At 43.8% G+C, this 18,402-nt stretch overlaps 1 protein-coding gene across 3 annotated transcripts; it reads left to right on the top strand.

Moving 5' to 3' along the window:
* The first annotated feature begins 262 nt into the window (after positions 1-262).
* On the top strand, positions 263-15,784 carry OCIAD2 (OCIA domain containing 2). 3 transcript variants are annotated; one of them, XM_047091723.1, is made up of 8 exons: positions 263-429; positions 2,550-2,677; positions 6,602-6,688; positions 6,981-7,077; positions 8,969-9,022; positions 12,298-12,345; positions 13,533-13,650; positions 15,421-15,784. In XM_047091723.1, the coding sequence occupies exons 2-8, from the start codon at positions 2,612-2,614 to the stop codon at positions 15,500-15,502; spliced, it is 552 nt and encodes a 183-aa protein (XP_046947679.1). In that variant the 5' UTR covers positions 263-429; positions 2,550-2,611; the 3' UTR covers positions 15,503-15,784. The 3 variants fall into 3 exon arrangements, with proteins under 3 accessions (XP_046947679.1, XP_046947678.1, XP_046947677.1); XM_047091722.1 differs by lacking the exon at positions 6,602-6,688 and adding an exon at positions 1,015-1,209; XM_047091721.1 differs by lacking the exon at positions 6,602-6,688.
* Positions 15,785-18,402: the final 2,618 nt, after the last annotated feature.

The following is an 18,402-nucleotide window of genomic DNA, read 5'->3' as shown; positions in this document are numbered from 1 at the left end:
ATGTGAACACCCGGCCTAGGGAGAGTGTTCGGTAGATGGTAATTGCAGTTATTGTTGGGATGAAAGAAGTTCTCTGAACGTCGAGGAGGTAGAACCTACCAGGTGTCCAGACTCGTGAAGGGGTGGGAGCCTCCGAGAGCAGCGTTTCAGCCGGAGCGCTGGCGAGCGGGCGCTGACGTCACCGCGGAGAAAGGCGGGGGTTGGGTGCACTCGCCGTGCGAGCCGAGGGGCGGAGCAAGAGGAGGAAGGAGCTGCGCGGGCAGCTCGGGGAAGAGGCGGGGGCCCGGCGGCGGGGAGGCGGCCGAGGCGCGGGGACGGCGCCGGGAGGCGGGAGCAGTCCCGCTGCAGCTGCGGCCGCGGAAGGAGGCGGTCTGGGCTCGGCTTCGCGGGCCCCCAGGCGCGGCCAGCGACGGGTCCCTACCTACGCAGGTGAGCCCGCCCCGGGTGACCGCGGGCGACAGCGGGAGGGACTGCGAGGAGCGGGAAGGGTGGGGGGGGCGCTCCTCTGCCGCTTTACCGCCGGGGTCCTCAGGGGTGGGACATCTAGAGTCGCCCCTTCCAGCCCCTCCTCTCCTGGCTCGGGCTCCGGCCGACATCGGGCAAACGTAGGACGCTTGGGGTTGTGCAGGTGGTCTCAGGGTGTAGATCGAGGCAGAGTCCTGCGGGCTGTTTCCGGCTTCCCTCCCCCGCCGCCAGAAAGTGCGGCGACCCCCTCCGCTGTCCGTCTGAGCTAGCACCCCTCCTCGTGCTGCTGCGGGCCTCCCTCCCACTGCCCAGCTGCCAGCACCCCTGCAACCCCAAGCAGTGGGGAAGCAGAGGGACCCCAAACCAGCCCCGGGCACGGTGGCGGGAGCTGCACCTGGAAGGCAGCACGCCCCCGGGAGGTTTGCTCAGCTGTGGACTGGTGATTCACTGGGTTTGAGGGGACCCCCAAAGCTGAGATGTGGTGTCCTTGCTTCCGGATTTGAGGCAGCGGCCCAATGCCTAAGCAAAGACTATCTAATTTGGCCTTAGGTCAGCAAAGGCTTCCTGAAGATCCTCAAGAAATCGAGTGCCCAGGGCCACTCTGACAGCTTGCCCTTTACTGCTCATCCGCCCGCGGTGGGCAGGTCCTGAGCTGGGGTTTATGGACTCCTCCCTCGTCTTCCTTCCTCATCCTTGCAATAGCCCCTCGAGCCCCTTGCTGTATCCATCACCCCCACGTAACAGGTGAGAATGCTGAGGCACAGACACATTCAATCACTTGCCTCAAAGCACAAGGCTAGTGAGGAGTAGAGTCGGGATCTGAACTCAGGTCTCTCATTTCAAGACTTTTCACTGTAGGGTATCGTCATGCTGCCTCTATAATAACATTGGATATCTGAGGTGAAACGTGGTACAACTAAGGGTCCCCTTGGCTCATATGCCTGGCATTTTAGTAGGAAACTGAAATGTGTATGATATTTACTTTGCAGGGAAATAGAATCCAGGGCTATTGAGTGTAGTGGCCATTGTTGGGGTGAGGAGTGGGGTGGGGTCCACCTGGACTATGCCCAACATTGCCAAATCACTTTTCTGAGCCATGTGATACTGATAATTCATTCTCTCCTTTAGAAATTCCTACCCCTCTGTATCAACTATTCCTTCTCAGTCATTTCCTTGGCCTGTTTTGTTTTGTTTTGTTTTTCTTCTCTTGTTGGTATTCCCTTGGCCTCAAAGCTCACATCTTCCAATACTCTTTGTAGATCATTTTATTCATGTTTCTTGCTTTACCCATCATCTTTACGATGGCACCTCCCAAATTCATCTTTTCAGCCTATGCCTAATCTGTAACTCCAGACCCAAATTATCAAATATTCTAATTCCTGCTGGCTAGTTCCAATGTATGCACCCACAGGCACCCATATCCAGCATTTCCAAACTCAGATGTATCATCTCTGTCCTTCCATGTGGTCTTGGTTCAGGTCTTTTCAGTTCCTTGGCTGGACAATATATTACCTTCCAAACTGGTCTTCCTGCCTCTGGAGCCCATCCACCCCTTGAAAGCTCAAAAATCTTAGCCTTTGGTGTCTTCAGAACTGACTGGAGAGAATAGACCTTTCTTTCTCCTTCCTTAGTACCCTGTACGTACCTGTAACGGAGCCCTTTGCCTATTGTGTAACTGCTGACTTGTCTTTCTTCCCCTTTAGACCCGGGGCTTCTTCAGCACTGATTTGTCTTATCCATCTTTGTATTCCCTGGTCTGGCACATAGTAGGCCCTCCATAAATATTTGTCGTACCTAGTGACCTTGTAATGAATTGAAACTTTTTTTAGGACACAATTTTTAAGTAGCACTGTGCATAGTGCCATTTCACTACACTCTAAATCTAATCTGTCACTAGGTGAGTTAATTTGTGTGCGTCGGTGGGGAAGAAGCATTAGAATGTGAGTTTCGCAGGTGGCTGGAGATGAAGACTAATGATAAAATGAAAATAAGTTTTCCAAATTGGTGAGTTGATACTAAGGGTGTTTTTAAGGTTGATTTAAACATTCAGCCACGGCATAGTGACTCCCTTCTACTTTCCTTAGACTTCGCGTCAACGAATAAGCTGAGTACGCTCAACTAGAAGAGAAGCAGAGACAAAGTCATCATGGCTTCGGTGTCTACTCATGGAAATCAAGATAAAGGCCCCCATTTGCCACCACCAAGCAAGCAGGTATATTTTTAATTTGGACGTCTGCCAACTGAAGAGGAACATCATCCAGAACCTTCCTTAGACCTCATCCTTGGCCAGTCATCTTACTTTTTGCAGTCTGGCACTTTGTTGGATGGGCGCAGAGACAATGGAGTGGGGAAGGAAACTATTTTTCTAGCTTCCTTGGAAAGGAGCCTTTTCAGTTTTTACTTATAAAATCCTTTCTTTATTCTTCCCTGTTTAGACTCTAGCCTGACTCTTACATAGGCTGTCAAGGACTGAAGAGGTTTCCTTTAGCAGAGCAAAAGTCTTAACTGAATCTAACAGAATGATACATCATGCCTGCTTTTACATTTTTGTTACCAGGGCTAATCATACTGATCTATGCTGCTGACAGGTGTTCCTTAACCACTAAATTAGCGATCAGATTGAGAACCCTAGTGTTAACACGGGCACAATATTTCAAATTGTTCAGAAGGAATAGTATATGTTTCGGGGACACGTAAATGAAGCAAAGAGAAAGTATTGTGATGGGAAAATGGAGTTCCTGTTCTCCAGCATCAACTTTCCCAGCTAAAATGAGTTTATGAAGGGGGGTGATGTTTAAGGAGCAAAGTTTAGGAGAGGTTAACAGACAAATGACACACAGTCACAAGGAAAGGAATTTAGACACCCGAGTTGCCTCTGTGAAATAGAGAACCATGAAACATTTATGGCTCTACAGGAAAGGGTCACCAGAACTCCTCTGTGGAGACTGTGCGGGAGCACCAGTCTTGACTGCAGGACTCACAGCAAGTGTGGTAGTCAGGGTCCCTGAGTCTGGATGCATATATATGTGTGTATTTGGGACAAAGGAGGGAGGGAGATGTGCCCCACCCCTGCTGCACCCATAGGCAGAACCAAGAGGAGATATTTACACTGCGATAAGGAGTGCTTGCTGAGGAACTAAGGTAAGTGGAGGGTGAGAAGAGCTCCCTCTCTCACCCCGTGACTCACTCACCCTGACCACCGTCAGCCGGGCGCTGTGCTGTGGGGAGTTGTAGAGAAAGAAGACAGAGGTCACCTGCTTGAGTTGTTTATAGAACTCTGAAGGCATAGGGGCCGTGAGGTCTTCCCACCTGTCATCATGCACGTAAAGTGCTTGGCACAGTGCCTGGCCCGTGGAAAAGTACTCAAGAAACGGTGGCCGTCATCCACATTGTTATCTACTACAAAGAGTCCAAAAATGAATATTGGCAAAATCAGCAAGGCAAAACTCAAAAGTGAAAGAACTGCACCTCAAGAAAAACATGAAAAATCCAAGAGGTAGATGGCAGAGGTCCTACATAAATAATTTACAAACAAGGAGATACAAGTGTGACTAATATAGTAAGGAGCAAATTAAATAAAATTTGTTTTTAAAAAATGAATGAAGGGCACCTGGGTGGCTCAGTTAGTTAAGCCTCCGACTTCGGCTCAGGTCATGATCTCACAGTTCGTGAGTTCAAGCCCCACATCGGGCTCTGTGCTGACAGCTCAGAGCCTGGAGCCTGCTTTGGATTCTGTGTCTCCCTCTCTCTCTGCCTACCCCCCGCTCACGCTCTGTCTCTTTCTCTGTCTCTCAAAAATAAACATTAAAAAAAAATTTTTTAAAAACGAATGAACCACCCAGAGGATGGAAAAAATTATTTTCAAATGCATATTTGGCAAGGGTCTATTATCCACAATATACAAAGAGCTTTTACAGCTCAACATCAAAGAGAAAAACAGCCCAATTAGAAAAATGGGCAAAGGACTTAAATAGGTATTTCTCCAAGGAATATATGTGAATGGCCAACAAGCAAATGACTAGATGACCAATGTCATTGGTCATTAGGGAAATGCAAATCAAAACCACAATGAGGTACCGTTCACAATCACTAGCATGACCATAATTTAAAACAGAAACAGTTTATTTAGCTTAAATTAATAAAATAATTCATATTGAGAATTTTAACATGCTAATTTGAAAAGAACAAACAAAAGAGAAAATGAGAAGTGTTGGCAAGGATGTGGAAAGGTGGGGACTCTCATACTTTGTTGGTGGGAAAACAGTTTGGCAGCTTCTCAGTAAGTTAAACATAGAATTACCGTATGGGTCAGAAGAATTGAAAACAGGTGTTCAAACAGTTCGTAGCAGCTCTGTTCACAACAGCCGAAAGGTAGAAATGACCCAAATATCTATCAGTAGATGACTGGAGAAACAAAATGTGGTATATCCATGCAATGGGATATTATTGAGCCACAAAACAGAATGAATTATTGACACGTGCTAGAACATGGATGAACCATAAAAACATCATGCAAAGGGAGAAAAGAGAGCCACAAAAAGAAACATACTGTATGACACCACTTACATAAAACTACCCCAAATGGGCAAATCCGTACAGCCAGAAAGCAGATTAGTGATCGCCAGGGAGCCAAGGGTTGGAGGGAGCGGGAAATGAGAGGCTCCTTAATGAGTATGGAATTTCCTTTGGGGGTGATGAAAAAGTTCTGGAACTAGACAGTGGTTGTGGCTGCCCAACATTGTGGATGGACTCAGTGCCGTAGATTGTCTACTTTAAAATGGTTGAAATGGTAAGTATTATGTTATGTGTGTGTTACCACAATCAAAAAGCATTGAACTACCATGTAACAAAAGAGCACAGCCCAGGTTCAGTTGAGGGATTGCCCCAACATTCGAGGAGAAGGGCATTGTGGCTGAAGAATATGTAGATTCTCAAACACATTAGTTATCAGAGAAGTGCAGATAAGAATAAAATATTAACATTTATACCTATTGGACTGTCAACATTTAGAAAACTGGATAATGCCAAATATTCCAAGCTTTTGTTCTTTAACCTGCTTAGAGTCCAGCCTCACTGGCCCCTAGGTGGGGTCTGTAGGCATAGAGGAATGTTCAAGACTGCTGGTGTGGGTAAGTACGATGCAGCCATTGGGGAGAGAACTCTAGCGAGACTTTGTCAAATCGGGAATACACATGCCCTGTATTTTACTTCTAGGGGTATATCTGAGAAATATTCTCACAGGGAACTGTAAGGAGACATGCCCTGGTGAGGAAACATCCTCCAGGATGCATCCTGGAGAATTAGCCAGCAGTTGGAACAGTGAACTAGATATGTAAGCAACATGGATGGATCTTAAAAGCATAGAGCTGAGTTGAAAACATTTTAAAGGGCGCTTGGGTGGCTCAGGCGGTTAAGCTTCCAACTTTGGCTCAGGTCACGATCCACGGTTTATGGGTTCGAGCCCCGCATCGGGCTCTGTGCTGACAGCTCAGAGCCTGGAGCCTGCTTCAGATTCTGTGTCTCCCTCTCTCTCTCTGCCCCTCCCCTGCACACCCTCTGTCTCTCTCAAAAATAAATAATAAACATTAAAAATATTTTTTAACATTTAAAGTACAATTAAATATACAAAACTTCCATTTGCATAAAAAAAGATGCATGCACCCATAACAGTGAACATTTTGCAGCAATGCATACCAACAAATGATCGGCATTAAGCCCCCAGAATGGCAGTGATAGAGGAGAATATGAGAATAGAGAATGGAAGTAAGAGTGAGTGAGTAATATATACCCACAAAAGGGGAAGGGTGGTATATGATGGGAGTTAGTCCAGATTATAGCATATCAACACAATAAAAAGAATAGATCTAGTAAAAGTGATCATTTCAACCATGTTGGTCATCCCATCAGAAATTACGTGCAGACCACTTACGAATGTGTAAAAAAGAAACCTGTTAAGATAGAGTATGATGACAAAAAGTCGTTTGTTGGCGAGTTCTTAGCCTAAAAATGCATACAGAAGTATAAACAGATGAATTGGAATGCAGATCTATAAATAGCTAACTTGTAGTACACTGCCCTGAATGGGATCCCAGAGATGGAAACATTGTGCTTTGGGGGAAATCTCTTCTTCACCCAGGAGGCAACTGGGTCTCAAGGACACCAGGCAGGCAAAGGGAGTGAGGAGCATTGCAGGCAGGATGAGCCGCATGGACGGAAGCTGGGGGTAAGAAAGAAAATGTGGCCTCGACAGTGATTCATTGTGACCAGATATCTGCTCCATACTCGCGAGTCCATGAGTCACTCTGCTTCTGCAGCTGGGATGCTTTCCTTGCCTAAACCCACCCAGCGTTCCCAGTTGGAAGGCACTGGCTGAGACTGGTCATTACTCTGCTGGCAGCCACACGGGACACACGCTGTGTGACCTGAGTGAAGAGACCTCCCTGCCCTCCTCTAGAGAAAACAGCAGATGCTTTTCTAATGATTTCAGTCAACTCACCACATAACTTTCCTTGCAGAGTCTATTATTTTGTCCAAAATCAAAACTGCACATCCACAGAGGAGAGATTTCAAAGATTATCCGAGAGTGTCAAGAAGAAAGCTTCTGGAAGAGAGGTAATTGAACCCCTCTTAATCTTTGCTAACACCATATTTGCTGCAATAAACTGCCCAAATATCACAGTAGAATTATGGTAATGAGTCCCTTTTGAGCAGAGACTGCATAATTCCCTGAAGAGCTTTACATATCAGTGGCTGTTTCGATTCTAAATCCATATTGAAGCCCTTTTAAGTGCAGAGGTCATACCTGATGTAGGAACACCTTCCCTCACTTAGCAAGAAGTGATACACACTTTCCTCCGTGTGACCAAGGACGTGTGCCAAGAGTGTTATTTAGAATTTCTGGAAAGATTTGACCCTCCTACATTTCACTAGACTAACTTTCATTGAGTTCGGAAATAATATCAGGTTCATTGCTTCATCCCAGAGCCAAGCACAGCACTACACATATAGAAATTGCCTATTAAATATTTGTGGAATAAGAATAAATAAATAAATAAACATTAAAATTTTTGTGATACGAGTAAAAAGTGGCAACATTCCGTTAATAATAATTCTCTTACAATGTCTCTGAAATAACCTTTTCTGCTGATTCACTTCCTCTTGCTGGGCCTGTCTTATATAAGGCGAGGGTGTGAATTCATGCTGCGCATTAAGGTCTCTTCCAATTTAAAAAATTCATGATTTGTCATTTGAAAATGTCATAACAGAGCCCATAGATTTAGTCCCAGTGTTTTGCAGCATTGGGATAATTTATACTTTGAAATACACATTTTTTTCGTTTCTCAAATCATTCAAGTTCAATATCAATTGTTTTGGAATTGGAAGCAATACTTTAGAACTTGATATTATATTTTATGATTCTTGATTGTGCTCCTAGAAATTCACAAGTTTGTTTTTTGTTTTTTTGTTTTTTTTTTTTACAACCTATGAATAAGTAATTTAAGTAAGCACTAGTAGATTAACATTTCAGTATGACCCATTTGTCTCCCATCAGGTAGATATGAGTGGAAACATTGGTTGCTATTTGATTTTTCTCTTGCCGGGAGGAGCTGGATGTTGATCAGTGCTCTCTGCTCTTGGAAGAAGTGTTGCGTTTTTTTTAAATTTTTTTTTTTTTCAACGTTTATTTATTTTTGGGACAGAGAGAGACAGAGCATGAATGGGGGAGGGGCAGAGAGAGAGGGAGACACAGAATCGGAAACAGGCTCCAGGCTCTGAGCCATCAGCCCAGAGCCTGACGCGGGGCTCGAACTCCCGGACCGCGAGATCGTGACCTGGCTGAAGTCGGACGCTTAACCGACTGCGCCACCCAGGCGCCCCAGAAGTGTTGCGTTTTGATAGAACTAGATACTGCCTTTGCCAAACTAACTTGCCTGTTTTAAAAATCATAGCTCAGCACCGCCCATGTTTAACATGAATGTGATAATCTCATAATCTTCAGAAAATAGACATATCCAAATTGTGACATATCCAAAATATCCTCTGAGACAAAAGCTGGGAACGGTCCTAGATCAGGTATGCCGGAGTTCAGTGTATCGTTTTTTAACTTTTCTGTAGGATTGAAATTTTCAAAAGACAGCTAAAGGCGACTCCCAGATTCAACGGCTGAGTGTGCACTCTCACTAAGATACCTTTGTCGTCTGTGGCGCTCAGCATCTGGTGCGTGGTGGGCGGTCCCTAAAGGCGGGTGTCAGAGCTGGAGTGGCACGGGGCTAGGTTTTGTCATGGTAATGCTGTGCCTCCCGGCTGAGTGACTGGGACAGATCTCAAGAAAATTCTTCATGCGGTGCTTAATAAATACTTGTTGAATAAGTAAAATAACAAATGACTAACACCTCGTTGCCAAGGTAGATAAGAGAAGAAAACACAGGCTAATTTCCCCTGACTTCTGGGTGAGGTGCCAAGTTTTAAACTAGCGATATTGAACCGCATCTTTCTTTTGCAGCTCTGCCTTTTTCTCTTGTGAGCATGCTCGCCACCCAAGGACTAGTCCACCACGGTAAGATTCAGAATCAGTTATTGTTCGACTTGAGAGCCCAGGTTTCAGTGATGCTCCTGGCAGCTTTTTGGCACTTGGCATTTGTTTTTTGGTGGAAGATTTATGTATGCAGGTTTTTGCTTATTTTCAGCCTAAGCACCCCCTCTCCCGAAGATGTCCTAATCTCCAGAAGGAGTGGCTATATTAAGTTGCGTGGCAAAGGGAAATTAAAGTTGCAGACGAATTAAAGCTGTTCATCAGCTGACCTTAAAATAGAGAGATTATTGGGGCGCCTGGGTGGCTCAGTCCGTTAAGTATCCGACTTCGGTTCAGGTCATGATCTCGCGGTTTGTTGGTTTGAGCCCCGCGTCGGACTCTGTGCTGACAGCTCAGACCTGGAGCCTGCTTCAGATTCTGTGTCTCCCTCTCTCTCTCTCAAAAATAAACATTAAAAAAAATTTTTTTAATAGATTTTTCTGCATTATCTAGATGGGCCCAGTGTAATCAAAGGGTCATTAAAAATGCAAGGGTGGATGAGAAGACGGAACCAGGGGGATGGCAGCACCAGAAAGGCTCAGTTCCACACTGTTGGCTATGAAGACGGAGGAGGGGCCCAGGAGTCGGGGATGTGGCTGGCCTCTGGAAGCTGGAAACAGAGAAACTCTAGAACTTCCAGAAAGGAATGCGGCCCTACTACTATCTTGACTTTAGCCCAGTGCTGTGGTCTGAATATTTGTGTCACCCCAAATTCACTTGTTGAACTCCTAAGGCCCAGTGTGATGGTATTAGGAAGGGGGCCTTGGGCAGGGGTGGAGCCATCATGAAGGGATTAGCGCCCTTGTAAAAGAGATCCCACAGAGCTCCCGGGCCCCTTTCATCACATAATGATGCAACAGGAAGTCTGCAACCCCAAAGAGGGCCCTCACCCAACCATGCTGGCACCTGATCTTGGACTTCAGCCTCCAGAACTGTGAGAAATGAATTTCTTTTGTTGCTAAGCCACCCAGTCTGCCATATTTTGGTGTAGCTGCCCAAATGGTCTGTCACCCAGTGAGACCCATTTTGAGCCTCTGAGCTCCAGAACTATAAGGTAACAAATTTGTGTTGCTTTAAACCACTGAGTTTGTGGTGAGTTGTTACAGCAGCCACAGGATACTGAGGCAGCGGCTTTCTCTGTGCCAGAGTCCCTGTGTCTCCCAGGGTCTCCAGGTATGGTTAGACAGATTGTTTCCCGCCCAGCTGTGCTCCAAGGAGGTAAGTCACACTGAAATCCACCCGAACTCTGTCCTTCACGCCATTCCTCATGGCAAGAGGCTGCATGCAAGAGGCTACATCTGCCTAAGGAAGGGACCCTGTCTAATCTGAGCAACAGATCGAGAGAACTAGCAGCCGCCCAGCACCTCCCCACATAACCTCTTCCTGCCTCTTAGAGGTTTCCACTTTTCCTGTCTGTTCTCCCTTTCTCGCTCTCTTCTTTCTTCTCTCTCCATCTCACCAGAGCCTCCATAGACATTGCTTGGTCCCCAGATAACAAGAAGGTACCTGGCCTTGTTGAAGACCACTATACTAAACACTGCTGATTACCAGGATTTTTTTTTTTTTTTTTTAAAGTAGGCTCCATGCCCAGCACAGAGTGCAATGCGGGCATGAACTCATAAGCCTGAGATCAAGACCTGAGCTGAGATCAAGTGGGACGCTTAACTGACTGAGCCACTCAGGTGCCCCAATTACCAGGATTTTTAAAAGACTATTTGTACCCAGCAAACATGAGGGAAAATGTTCTAGTTCCTTTTGGGGTGTCAGAGACCACATATGTCACATATCCAGGAGAATCACATTTCACTCAATATTATTCTTGTCTTTAAAGGTGATTTGTTAAATATAATTTCATTTTTATAACTTCAAGGTAGCCTTTTTATAGAAATATATTCATCAATCAGTAACAAGCCTTCATCAGACCACTTCTGACAACAAAAAACTACGGCCATGACATCTATAGGGGTTATGTTTTATAAATATTAAACTGCTTAAAATCTACAGTTTTCTGCATGTGTACAGATATACCTTTCCAGGTTTGTATATTAATTTTCCATGGCTGCTATAATAAATTACCACAAATATGGTGGCTTAAAACAATACAAATTGCTTATCTCGGGGTTTCAGAGGTCAAAAGTCCAAAATGGGTCTCACTGGGCTGAAATCAAAGTGTTGGCAATGCTGCATTCCTTGGGGGGGGTTGAGGGGGGGTATGGGGCTTCCTTTCCCTTTCCAGCTTCTAGAGACCACCCACATTCTCTGGCTCATGGCCCCTTCCTCTGTCTGTGAAGCCAGCAACACTGAGGCGAGATCTTCTCATACTGCCATGATATGTCTCTGAATCTCTCTTCCATATTGAAGATGATTACATCTTTTTTTTTTAATGTTTTTAATGTTTATTTCATTTTTGAGAGACAGAGCATAAGCGGGGGAGGGGCAGGGAAAGAGGGAGACACAGAATCCGAAGCAGGCCCCAGGCTCTGAGCTGTCAGCACAGAACCCAATGCGGGGCTCGAACTCACAAACCACGAGATCATGACCTGAGCCAAAGTCAGCACTTAACTGACTGAGCCACCCAGGTGGCCCTCAAGATGATTGCATCTTGATTACATTGGGTCCACCCAGATAATCCAGGATAATCTTCCTATTTTAAAATTACTCGATTAGCAACCTTAATCCCATTTTCTTCATAGTTTCCAGGGATTGGGATGTGGACATCTTTAGGAGACCATTACTCTCCCTTCCATAGGTTTTATTGTTTTCATTTTAAAATTATGATACATATACTGTGAATCTCTAAACTGAGACTTCGTGTTGAATTACTTAAAAAGGGGAGGGGACTATGCCTAATTGCTTGGAACTAGATTGTTAGCCCCCTCTTTGCGTTGATACCATTTTTTTTAATTTTATTTTTTAAGTAATCTCTACACCCCATGTGGGGGTTGAATGTAGAACGCCAAGATCTAGAGTTGCATTCTCTACGGATTGTGCCAGCCAGGCGCCCCCCCTTAATATATTTAAATTAGTCTTAAATGGTCTGTTTCATGTTCTTTTTCTGTACATTAAAGCTACTAATACTTTGCTACTTGCTAAAAATGATTGAGAGTTAAGTTCAATTAAGAATTGACTTATAACTTTTAAAAAATCATCTCTTTAAGAATCTGTGTATATCAAGATTTACTTTAAAGGTTTATTTACATTTTATAAATTTAAATAAGATATAAAATGTAATAACAATGTATTTATATATTACTTCTTAGGTTATTTAGCATCTAATCCAAGATTTGGATCATTGCCCAAAGTTGCACGTAAGTTATAGAAGTTAAAAAAACAAACCCTAAAAAGACTCATTTTTTTTTTTTTTAAAACAAGATGTTTATAGCAACTGGAGATATGAATGTCAGGTTAACAAACTGCCTGCGTTGACTCTCTGAAAAATCAGTCTGTTTTTTTGTCGCTTTGACGTTCTTAGTTCATTCAACACTTTCTGATATAAGACTGAGCAGTAGGGACTCCACCTTAGGCCTCGTTAAAGCCTGGACTCAGAGGCATGGGCACAACATACAAGAGGAGACCAAGCAGAGCCTCTGGATGATAGAGCCATTAGGGCCTGCCATTCTCTTCTTTTGGCTAGTTAGCCGGGTTTTTTCTAAATATTTTCTTTTTTTTTAAATTTTTTTTTTATTTTTTAATGTTTATTTATTTTTGAGAGAGAGAAACAGAGCATGAGTGGGGGAGGGGCAGAGAGAGAGGGAGACACAGAATCCGAAGCGGGCTCCAGGCTCTGGGCTGTCAAACTCGCAAACCGCGAGATCATGACTGAGCCACCCAGGCACCCCCAGGATATTTTCTATAATGGACCTACCAAATGAATAATTTTTAAAAATCAGAGACTTTCTAGTAATATGTTTCCCACAAACTTGGGGTTTCATCTTCTTCCACTCATACACAGACCCGTTATGTACAAAGAGGACGCGTTCCAGTTCAGGGTCTGAAACCTCATTCCCAGCAAGAAGAGCAGGTTGGACATTTCTCCCTTAGGAGATTCCCTCTGCCTCGTGAGCTCTCTTCCCTGCAGGCAAGATGGAGTGCCGCTGCCCCTACTGTAACCCATCAAGAGAATTAAGGGCCTTTCTTGCCCCAGGATTTGGAATCCACCTACGGCCACCGCCCAAAGCCCACCCCTCCCTGCCCTGGGGCCTCAGGCATTTGTTTGCCACCTGGGCCTCCCACTGGCTGCCTGCCTCGGAGACAGCACCTTTGCTGGCTCTATCCTGGCCCTTCCACCACCAGCTCAAAACTGAGGAGTTCAGAAAGCCTCCATTTCCCAATCCTGCTCTTTAATAGGGAGACTCATTGTCAGAGGTTTTGTTCATTGATTTATCACAGTACTTTTCATGTAAGAATTACTACTGTTAATGTAGAAAGTTCTAGAAGATAATTAATAGAGGCGATGCTGAGCTTTTCAATTATCTTTCCACACCTGCTTTTACAGTTGCGGGTATCTTGGGATTTGCCCTTGGAAAGGCATCATACATACGAGTGTGCCAGAGTAAATTCCATTCCGTGGAAGATCAGCTCCGTGGGGCTGGTTTTGGTCCAGGGCATAACAGGTTTGTAACTGTTTAAAAATTTTTATTAAGTTCTTAAATTTTAATTCCAGAGTAATTAATGCACAGTGTTCTATTAGTTTCAGGGGTACAATACAGTGATTCAGCAGCTCCATGTATTAGCCAGTGCTCATCATGTCAAGTGTACTCTTAATCCCCTTCACCTGCTTCCCCCAGCCCCCCCACGCATCTCCCCCCTGGTAACCATCGGACTGTTCTCTATAGTTAAGAGTCTGTTTTTTAATTTGTCTCTCTCTTTCTCTCTCTCTCTCTCAATTTGTTCCCCTTTGCTCACTTGTTTTGTTTCTAAAATTCCACATATGAATGAAATCCTATGGCATTTGTCTTTCTTATTTCACTTAGCATAATACTCTCTAGATTCATCCATGTCATTGCAACAGGTTTGTAATCTTTTTGGCTGAGGGACTGTTTTTATTTATTCATTTATTTATTATTTTTATTGGAGAAAATAAAAGAGAGAGAGCAAGCATGCGTGCACACAAGCAGTGGAGAGGGGCAGAGAGAGAGAAAGAGAGAATCTCAAGCAGGCTCCATGCTTAGCATGGAACCCAACGCGGGGCTTGATCCCACGACTGTGGGGCTCAAACTCAACAACCATGAGATCATGACCTGAGCCAAAATCAAGAGTCAGATGTTCAACCGACTGAGCCACCCAGACACCCCTTTGACTGAGCGATTGTAATGAAGATAATTATAAAAAGTTAAATAAGGCCTTTTCACCACTTACAATATTAGACAATTTTTAACATATCTCTATATTGAAAAAAAACCTCTTTAACTCTCAATTTTTGAGCTGTTGCTATTCAATAATAAGTACCTGTTTCATTTGCTCAACATTGAGCACTTACTGTGTTTGAGACATCGTGCAGGTCTCTAACGAATACCTTCATCAGCAGACGTGGCTTCTACGATCACGGGGTCACACCGGATTTGAACAGGTTTCTTTACAGCAGGACTTCTCAGAACCCTTCTAGGTTGGCGTGTATTGCGATTCTCATTCAGAGGTGTCAGCCATGAGACTCTGGAGTTAAGGACATTACCCCGGTGGTTAGAGTACCCAGGTGAAAACCAGTTCTACTGCTTACAAAGCTGTGTAACCTTGGACAAGTGTCTTACCCTCTCTGATTTTCAGTTTCCTCCTCTGTAGAAAGTGGTGATCAGAATTGTTTTCGTGGCATGTTACAAGGAATAGGAGTGATTATTTATGACAGTGAGGGCCCAGTAAATAGTACTTATTTCTATGATAGTACTGATAGGTTTGGTGTTAGGAACACATTTCTTTCAAGACCTTGACTTGTCACAGTGGGTTCTATTTGAAAGGCAGCATGAAACCTGTGAAAACAACATCAGACGTGAAGATCATTATTGACCTTTGTGGGGGGATGAGATTCTGGGGGGTGGTCTCAAACCAAGAGACAACTCCTGTTTTTCCTTTAAATATTAGAACTTGTGAGGGGCACCTGGGTGGCTCAGTCAGTTAAGCATCCAACTCTCTTTTGGCTCAGGTCATGATCCCAGGGTCATAGGATCGAGCCCTATGTCAGGCTCCATGCTGAGCATGGAACCTGCTTAAGATTCTCCCTCTCTGCCCCTCTTTTGCACGCACACTCTCTCTCTCTCAAAATAAATTAAAAAAAAAAAAATTAGGCTAGTGAACTTCCACATAGAAGACGCCTCCCAGTCATGCTGTGTTAAGACTAGATAGACCAACCAGTGACAAAGCACAGACTTCTGTTTTTGCTTCCATTCTAGGCACTGCCTGCTTACCTGTGAGGAGTGCAAAATCAAGCACGGATTACACGAGAAGGGAAGCTCTCAGCCTTCAGCTTCTTAAACTTGTCTCTATGGCTTTGGAAGTTCCTTAAACCTCTCTCTGAATTTGTACACACTTAGAATTTCAAGTGTACTTTAAAATAACATATGTATAGTGGAACAGAAACATTGTGCTTCTCTCTTTTTGACATGCTTTCTGGGGAAGATTCTCAATTGAAGCGAGCAGTATATGTGTGTCCGCGGTTTGAGAACTTGTCGGGGGCATTCACACACCAAAAAAGAAATTACATTGCATTCCTTAACTTGCTTACAGCTGAGTAAAAGCGCTTCAAGTCTTCGCTGATTTGGGCCATCCATTCTTTCACTCTGCTTTTGTCCAGGGTTTTAAGATCGCGGATACAGGATGGGAGTGAATATTCAGGAACTTGGGAAGCCATGCCCCAAAGAAAACCAATGTGTCTAGAGGTAGAAACACGGGACAAGAAAGACTGTGTCTTCTAGGTTTGAGAAGTGCTTTCTAAAATATAGGAACCAAGATGTTTAAGTTGATAAAAAATATTTCCCTTGAAAGAGTCAGAATTTGAATCCACTGCCCTTTCAGTGACATAGATGACTTTGTGCCTCATTGGTGTGGTGAAGTTTTGGAAGAACCCATCATCTTTAGGTTACTTGTTTAGCATGCTCATGGTCAGCACTAAAGAACTGGGTTCTTAAACTTGACTTTCCAAACTGCCCCTCCTTCTCCCAAGGAACAATTTGTTTATGGGAACGATCACTTGAAGAATTAATTCACGGAATGATAAACTTTTGGGGCTATAAGGAGCTCAGAAGCAGTCAATCCAACCCCAGGAGTTGGATTCCTATTCTCCTACCAGGTTTTCTGCATGAAAAAACCAACCAACCAACCAGCCAGCCAGCTAACCTCTTCCACTGGAGACCTTGCATTTTATGGCAAGTTGTCTGAGACCTTCATAAACATTTAATTTGCATCTTCACATTTTCTCAGGAAAATGCTTTATGTATGTGTCACCATTTATTTACTGGTTTGTGTGTGTGTGCGTGCACACTTGTGCATACATGTACCTGTTTGTATTAATACATCTTGAAACCATGTATAAAAAGGAAAATCTCATCAGAAGTTAATAATTGATCTGAAATATCTCATTTTAAATATCAAAAATATTTGGGAAATTTTCTTTTTACATGAACCTTAAGTGTATGACATGGAGGGTTTTGTTTTTTTTTAAGTTCATTTATTTTTGAGAGAGAGACAGAGTACAAGTGTTGGGAGGGGCAGCGAGAATGAGAGAGACAGAGAATCTGTTAGCACAGAGACTGACGTGGGACTTGATCTCACGAAGCTTGAGATCATGACCTGAGCTGAAATCAACACTTGGATGCTTACCACCCAGGCGTACCTGAAATGGTGTGGTTTTGACTTCATCTCCTTCATAGTACATATCCTGGTCTTTCAGTTGATAAAGTTCTATTTCTGTAAATCAGAAGCCAACAATCCTAGCTTCGTGGATGCAGTTGAACTCCTGACTCTGGCAACAAACTAGTGGGGACTCTGTTCTCTGGGTGATTGGCAACAATTCAGAATTAGGCACATTTATTTCCTACAAGCCAGAAAATGATTTCCCAGGGATCAGAACATCTTCAGATTGCCAAGCACAGCAAGTCAGTGTTGAAATCAGTCTTGGGGTACTGGGAAAAGATGAATCTATTATTGTTGAAAAGGCCCATTGTTTTTATAGCTGACGTCTTCATATTACCTCCTGAGTCAAATTGGATTTATTGTTTGGGCTCTCTGCTTTTCCTAAGCAGGTAAGTTATTCATTGAAACAGTTCATCACAGTGATCTTTCCTTTCACGGGGTGAAAGGAAATCAATAAAGAAAAAACTGGAAGGTCATCCAAGAAATCTCAAATATTTTGCTGCTTTCTCTATTGCATATATTAGGAAGCATGTATCGTGGGGAGAATGTTTCTTGCAGGAAGATGTGTCAAAAGAGTAGCATTTGTCTTGCAGCATTTAGAGATTACCAATACTCGTCACCAAGCTGGTCATAAGCTTATGAGAGCATTGCCTTCATGATAAAAACAGACAAAAAAGAGGTACTGTATATAATGCTTATATATTTTAAAAATTCTCACTTAAGGGGCTCAATCAGTTAAGCATCTGACTTTGGCTCAGGTAATGACCTCACGGTTCATGAGTTTGAGCCCTGCATCTGCTCTCTGCTGTCAGTGCTGAGCCCACCTTGGATCTTCTCTCTCTCTCACTGTCACTCTGCCCCTCACCTGTTCATGTGAGCGTGTGCATGCGCATGCACACACACTCTCTCTCTCTCTCTCAAAAATAAACATTAAAAAAATATGTCTCACTTAAGCAAAGATATTCTCTTCCCTTGCTGTCAGAATAAATGACTTATCTATTGTCTGTTAATGTCATGAAAGTAATGTTATCTTGAATGACTTGATTAAGCAATGAAAAGGTCATACAGATCATTTTCTTGATGTTCAACTAATGCAATCTGGTAATCAACAAAACTTTTCCACGTTAGAGCTCAACTGTAGAATTTGATTTCATAGACATTTGAGGTTTGCACAGGGGCACCTGCGTGACTCAGTGGGTTGAGCGCCTGATTCTTGATTTCGGCTCAGATCATGATCTCATGGTCATGAGATCGAGCCCTGCATCAAGATTCTCTGTCCCTCTCCCTCAACCCCTTCCCTGCTCTCTCTCTCTCTCTCACACTCTCTCAAAAGACAAAACAAAAGTTTGCAGAGATTTCAGTGAATAACCCAGAGGCAGCAAAGTCCAGGACCAGATAATCGAGTGAAGCTGAACTAGTGTAGTGGCATGTTAAACCCAGTCTTCTTCCACAACACATACAAGTATGTGGGCCCACTGTTGCCAGATCTTCCAGCTTTTCAAAACAAATAACACAGGGTTTTA

This window comes from Lynx rufus, unplaced genomic scaffold (assembly GCF_022079265.1).
Source record: "Lynx rufus isolate CCGP_SWC_20201006 ecotype Redwood Valley unplaced genomic scaffold, mLynRuf1.p SCAF_3, whole genome shotgun sequence".
Classification (NCBI taxonomy): Eukaryota; Metazoa; Chordata; class Mammalia; order Carnivora; family Felidae; genus Lynx; species Lynx rufus.
Note: the sequence above shows the minus strand (reverse complement) of the source record. Positions and strands in the feature narration are given on the sequence as shown.

Excerpts from the sequence above, each read along its gene's own strand:
- OCIAD2 (XM_047091723.1), top strand. The coding sequence starts at position 2,612 with ATGGCTTCGGTGTCTACTCATGGAAATCAAGATAAAGGCCCCCATTTG. Across the intron at positions 2,678-6,601 it reads TGCCACCACCAAGCAAGCAG|GAGGCAACTGGGTCTCAAGG; the intron begins GTATATTTTTAA and ends TTCTTCACCCAG. Across the intron at positions 12,346-13,532 it reads ATCATTGCCCAAAGTTGCAC|TTGCGGGTATCTTGGGATTT; the intron begins GTAAGTTATAGA and ends CTGCTTTTACAG.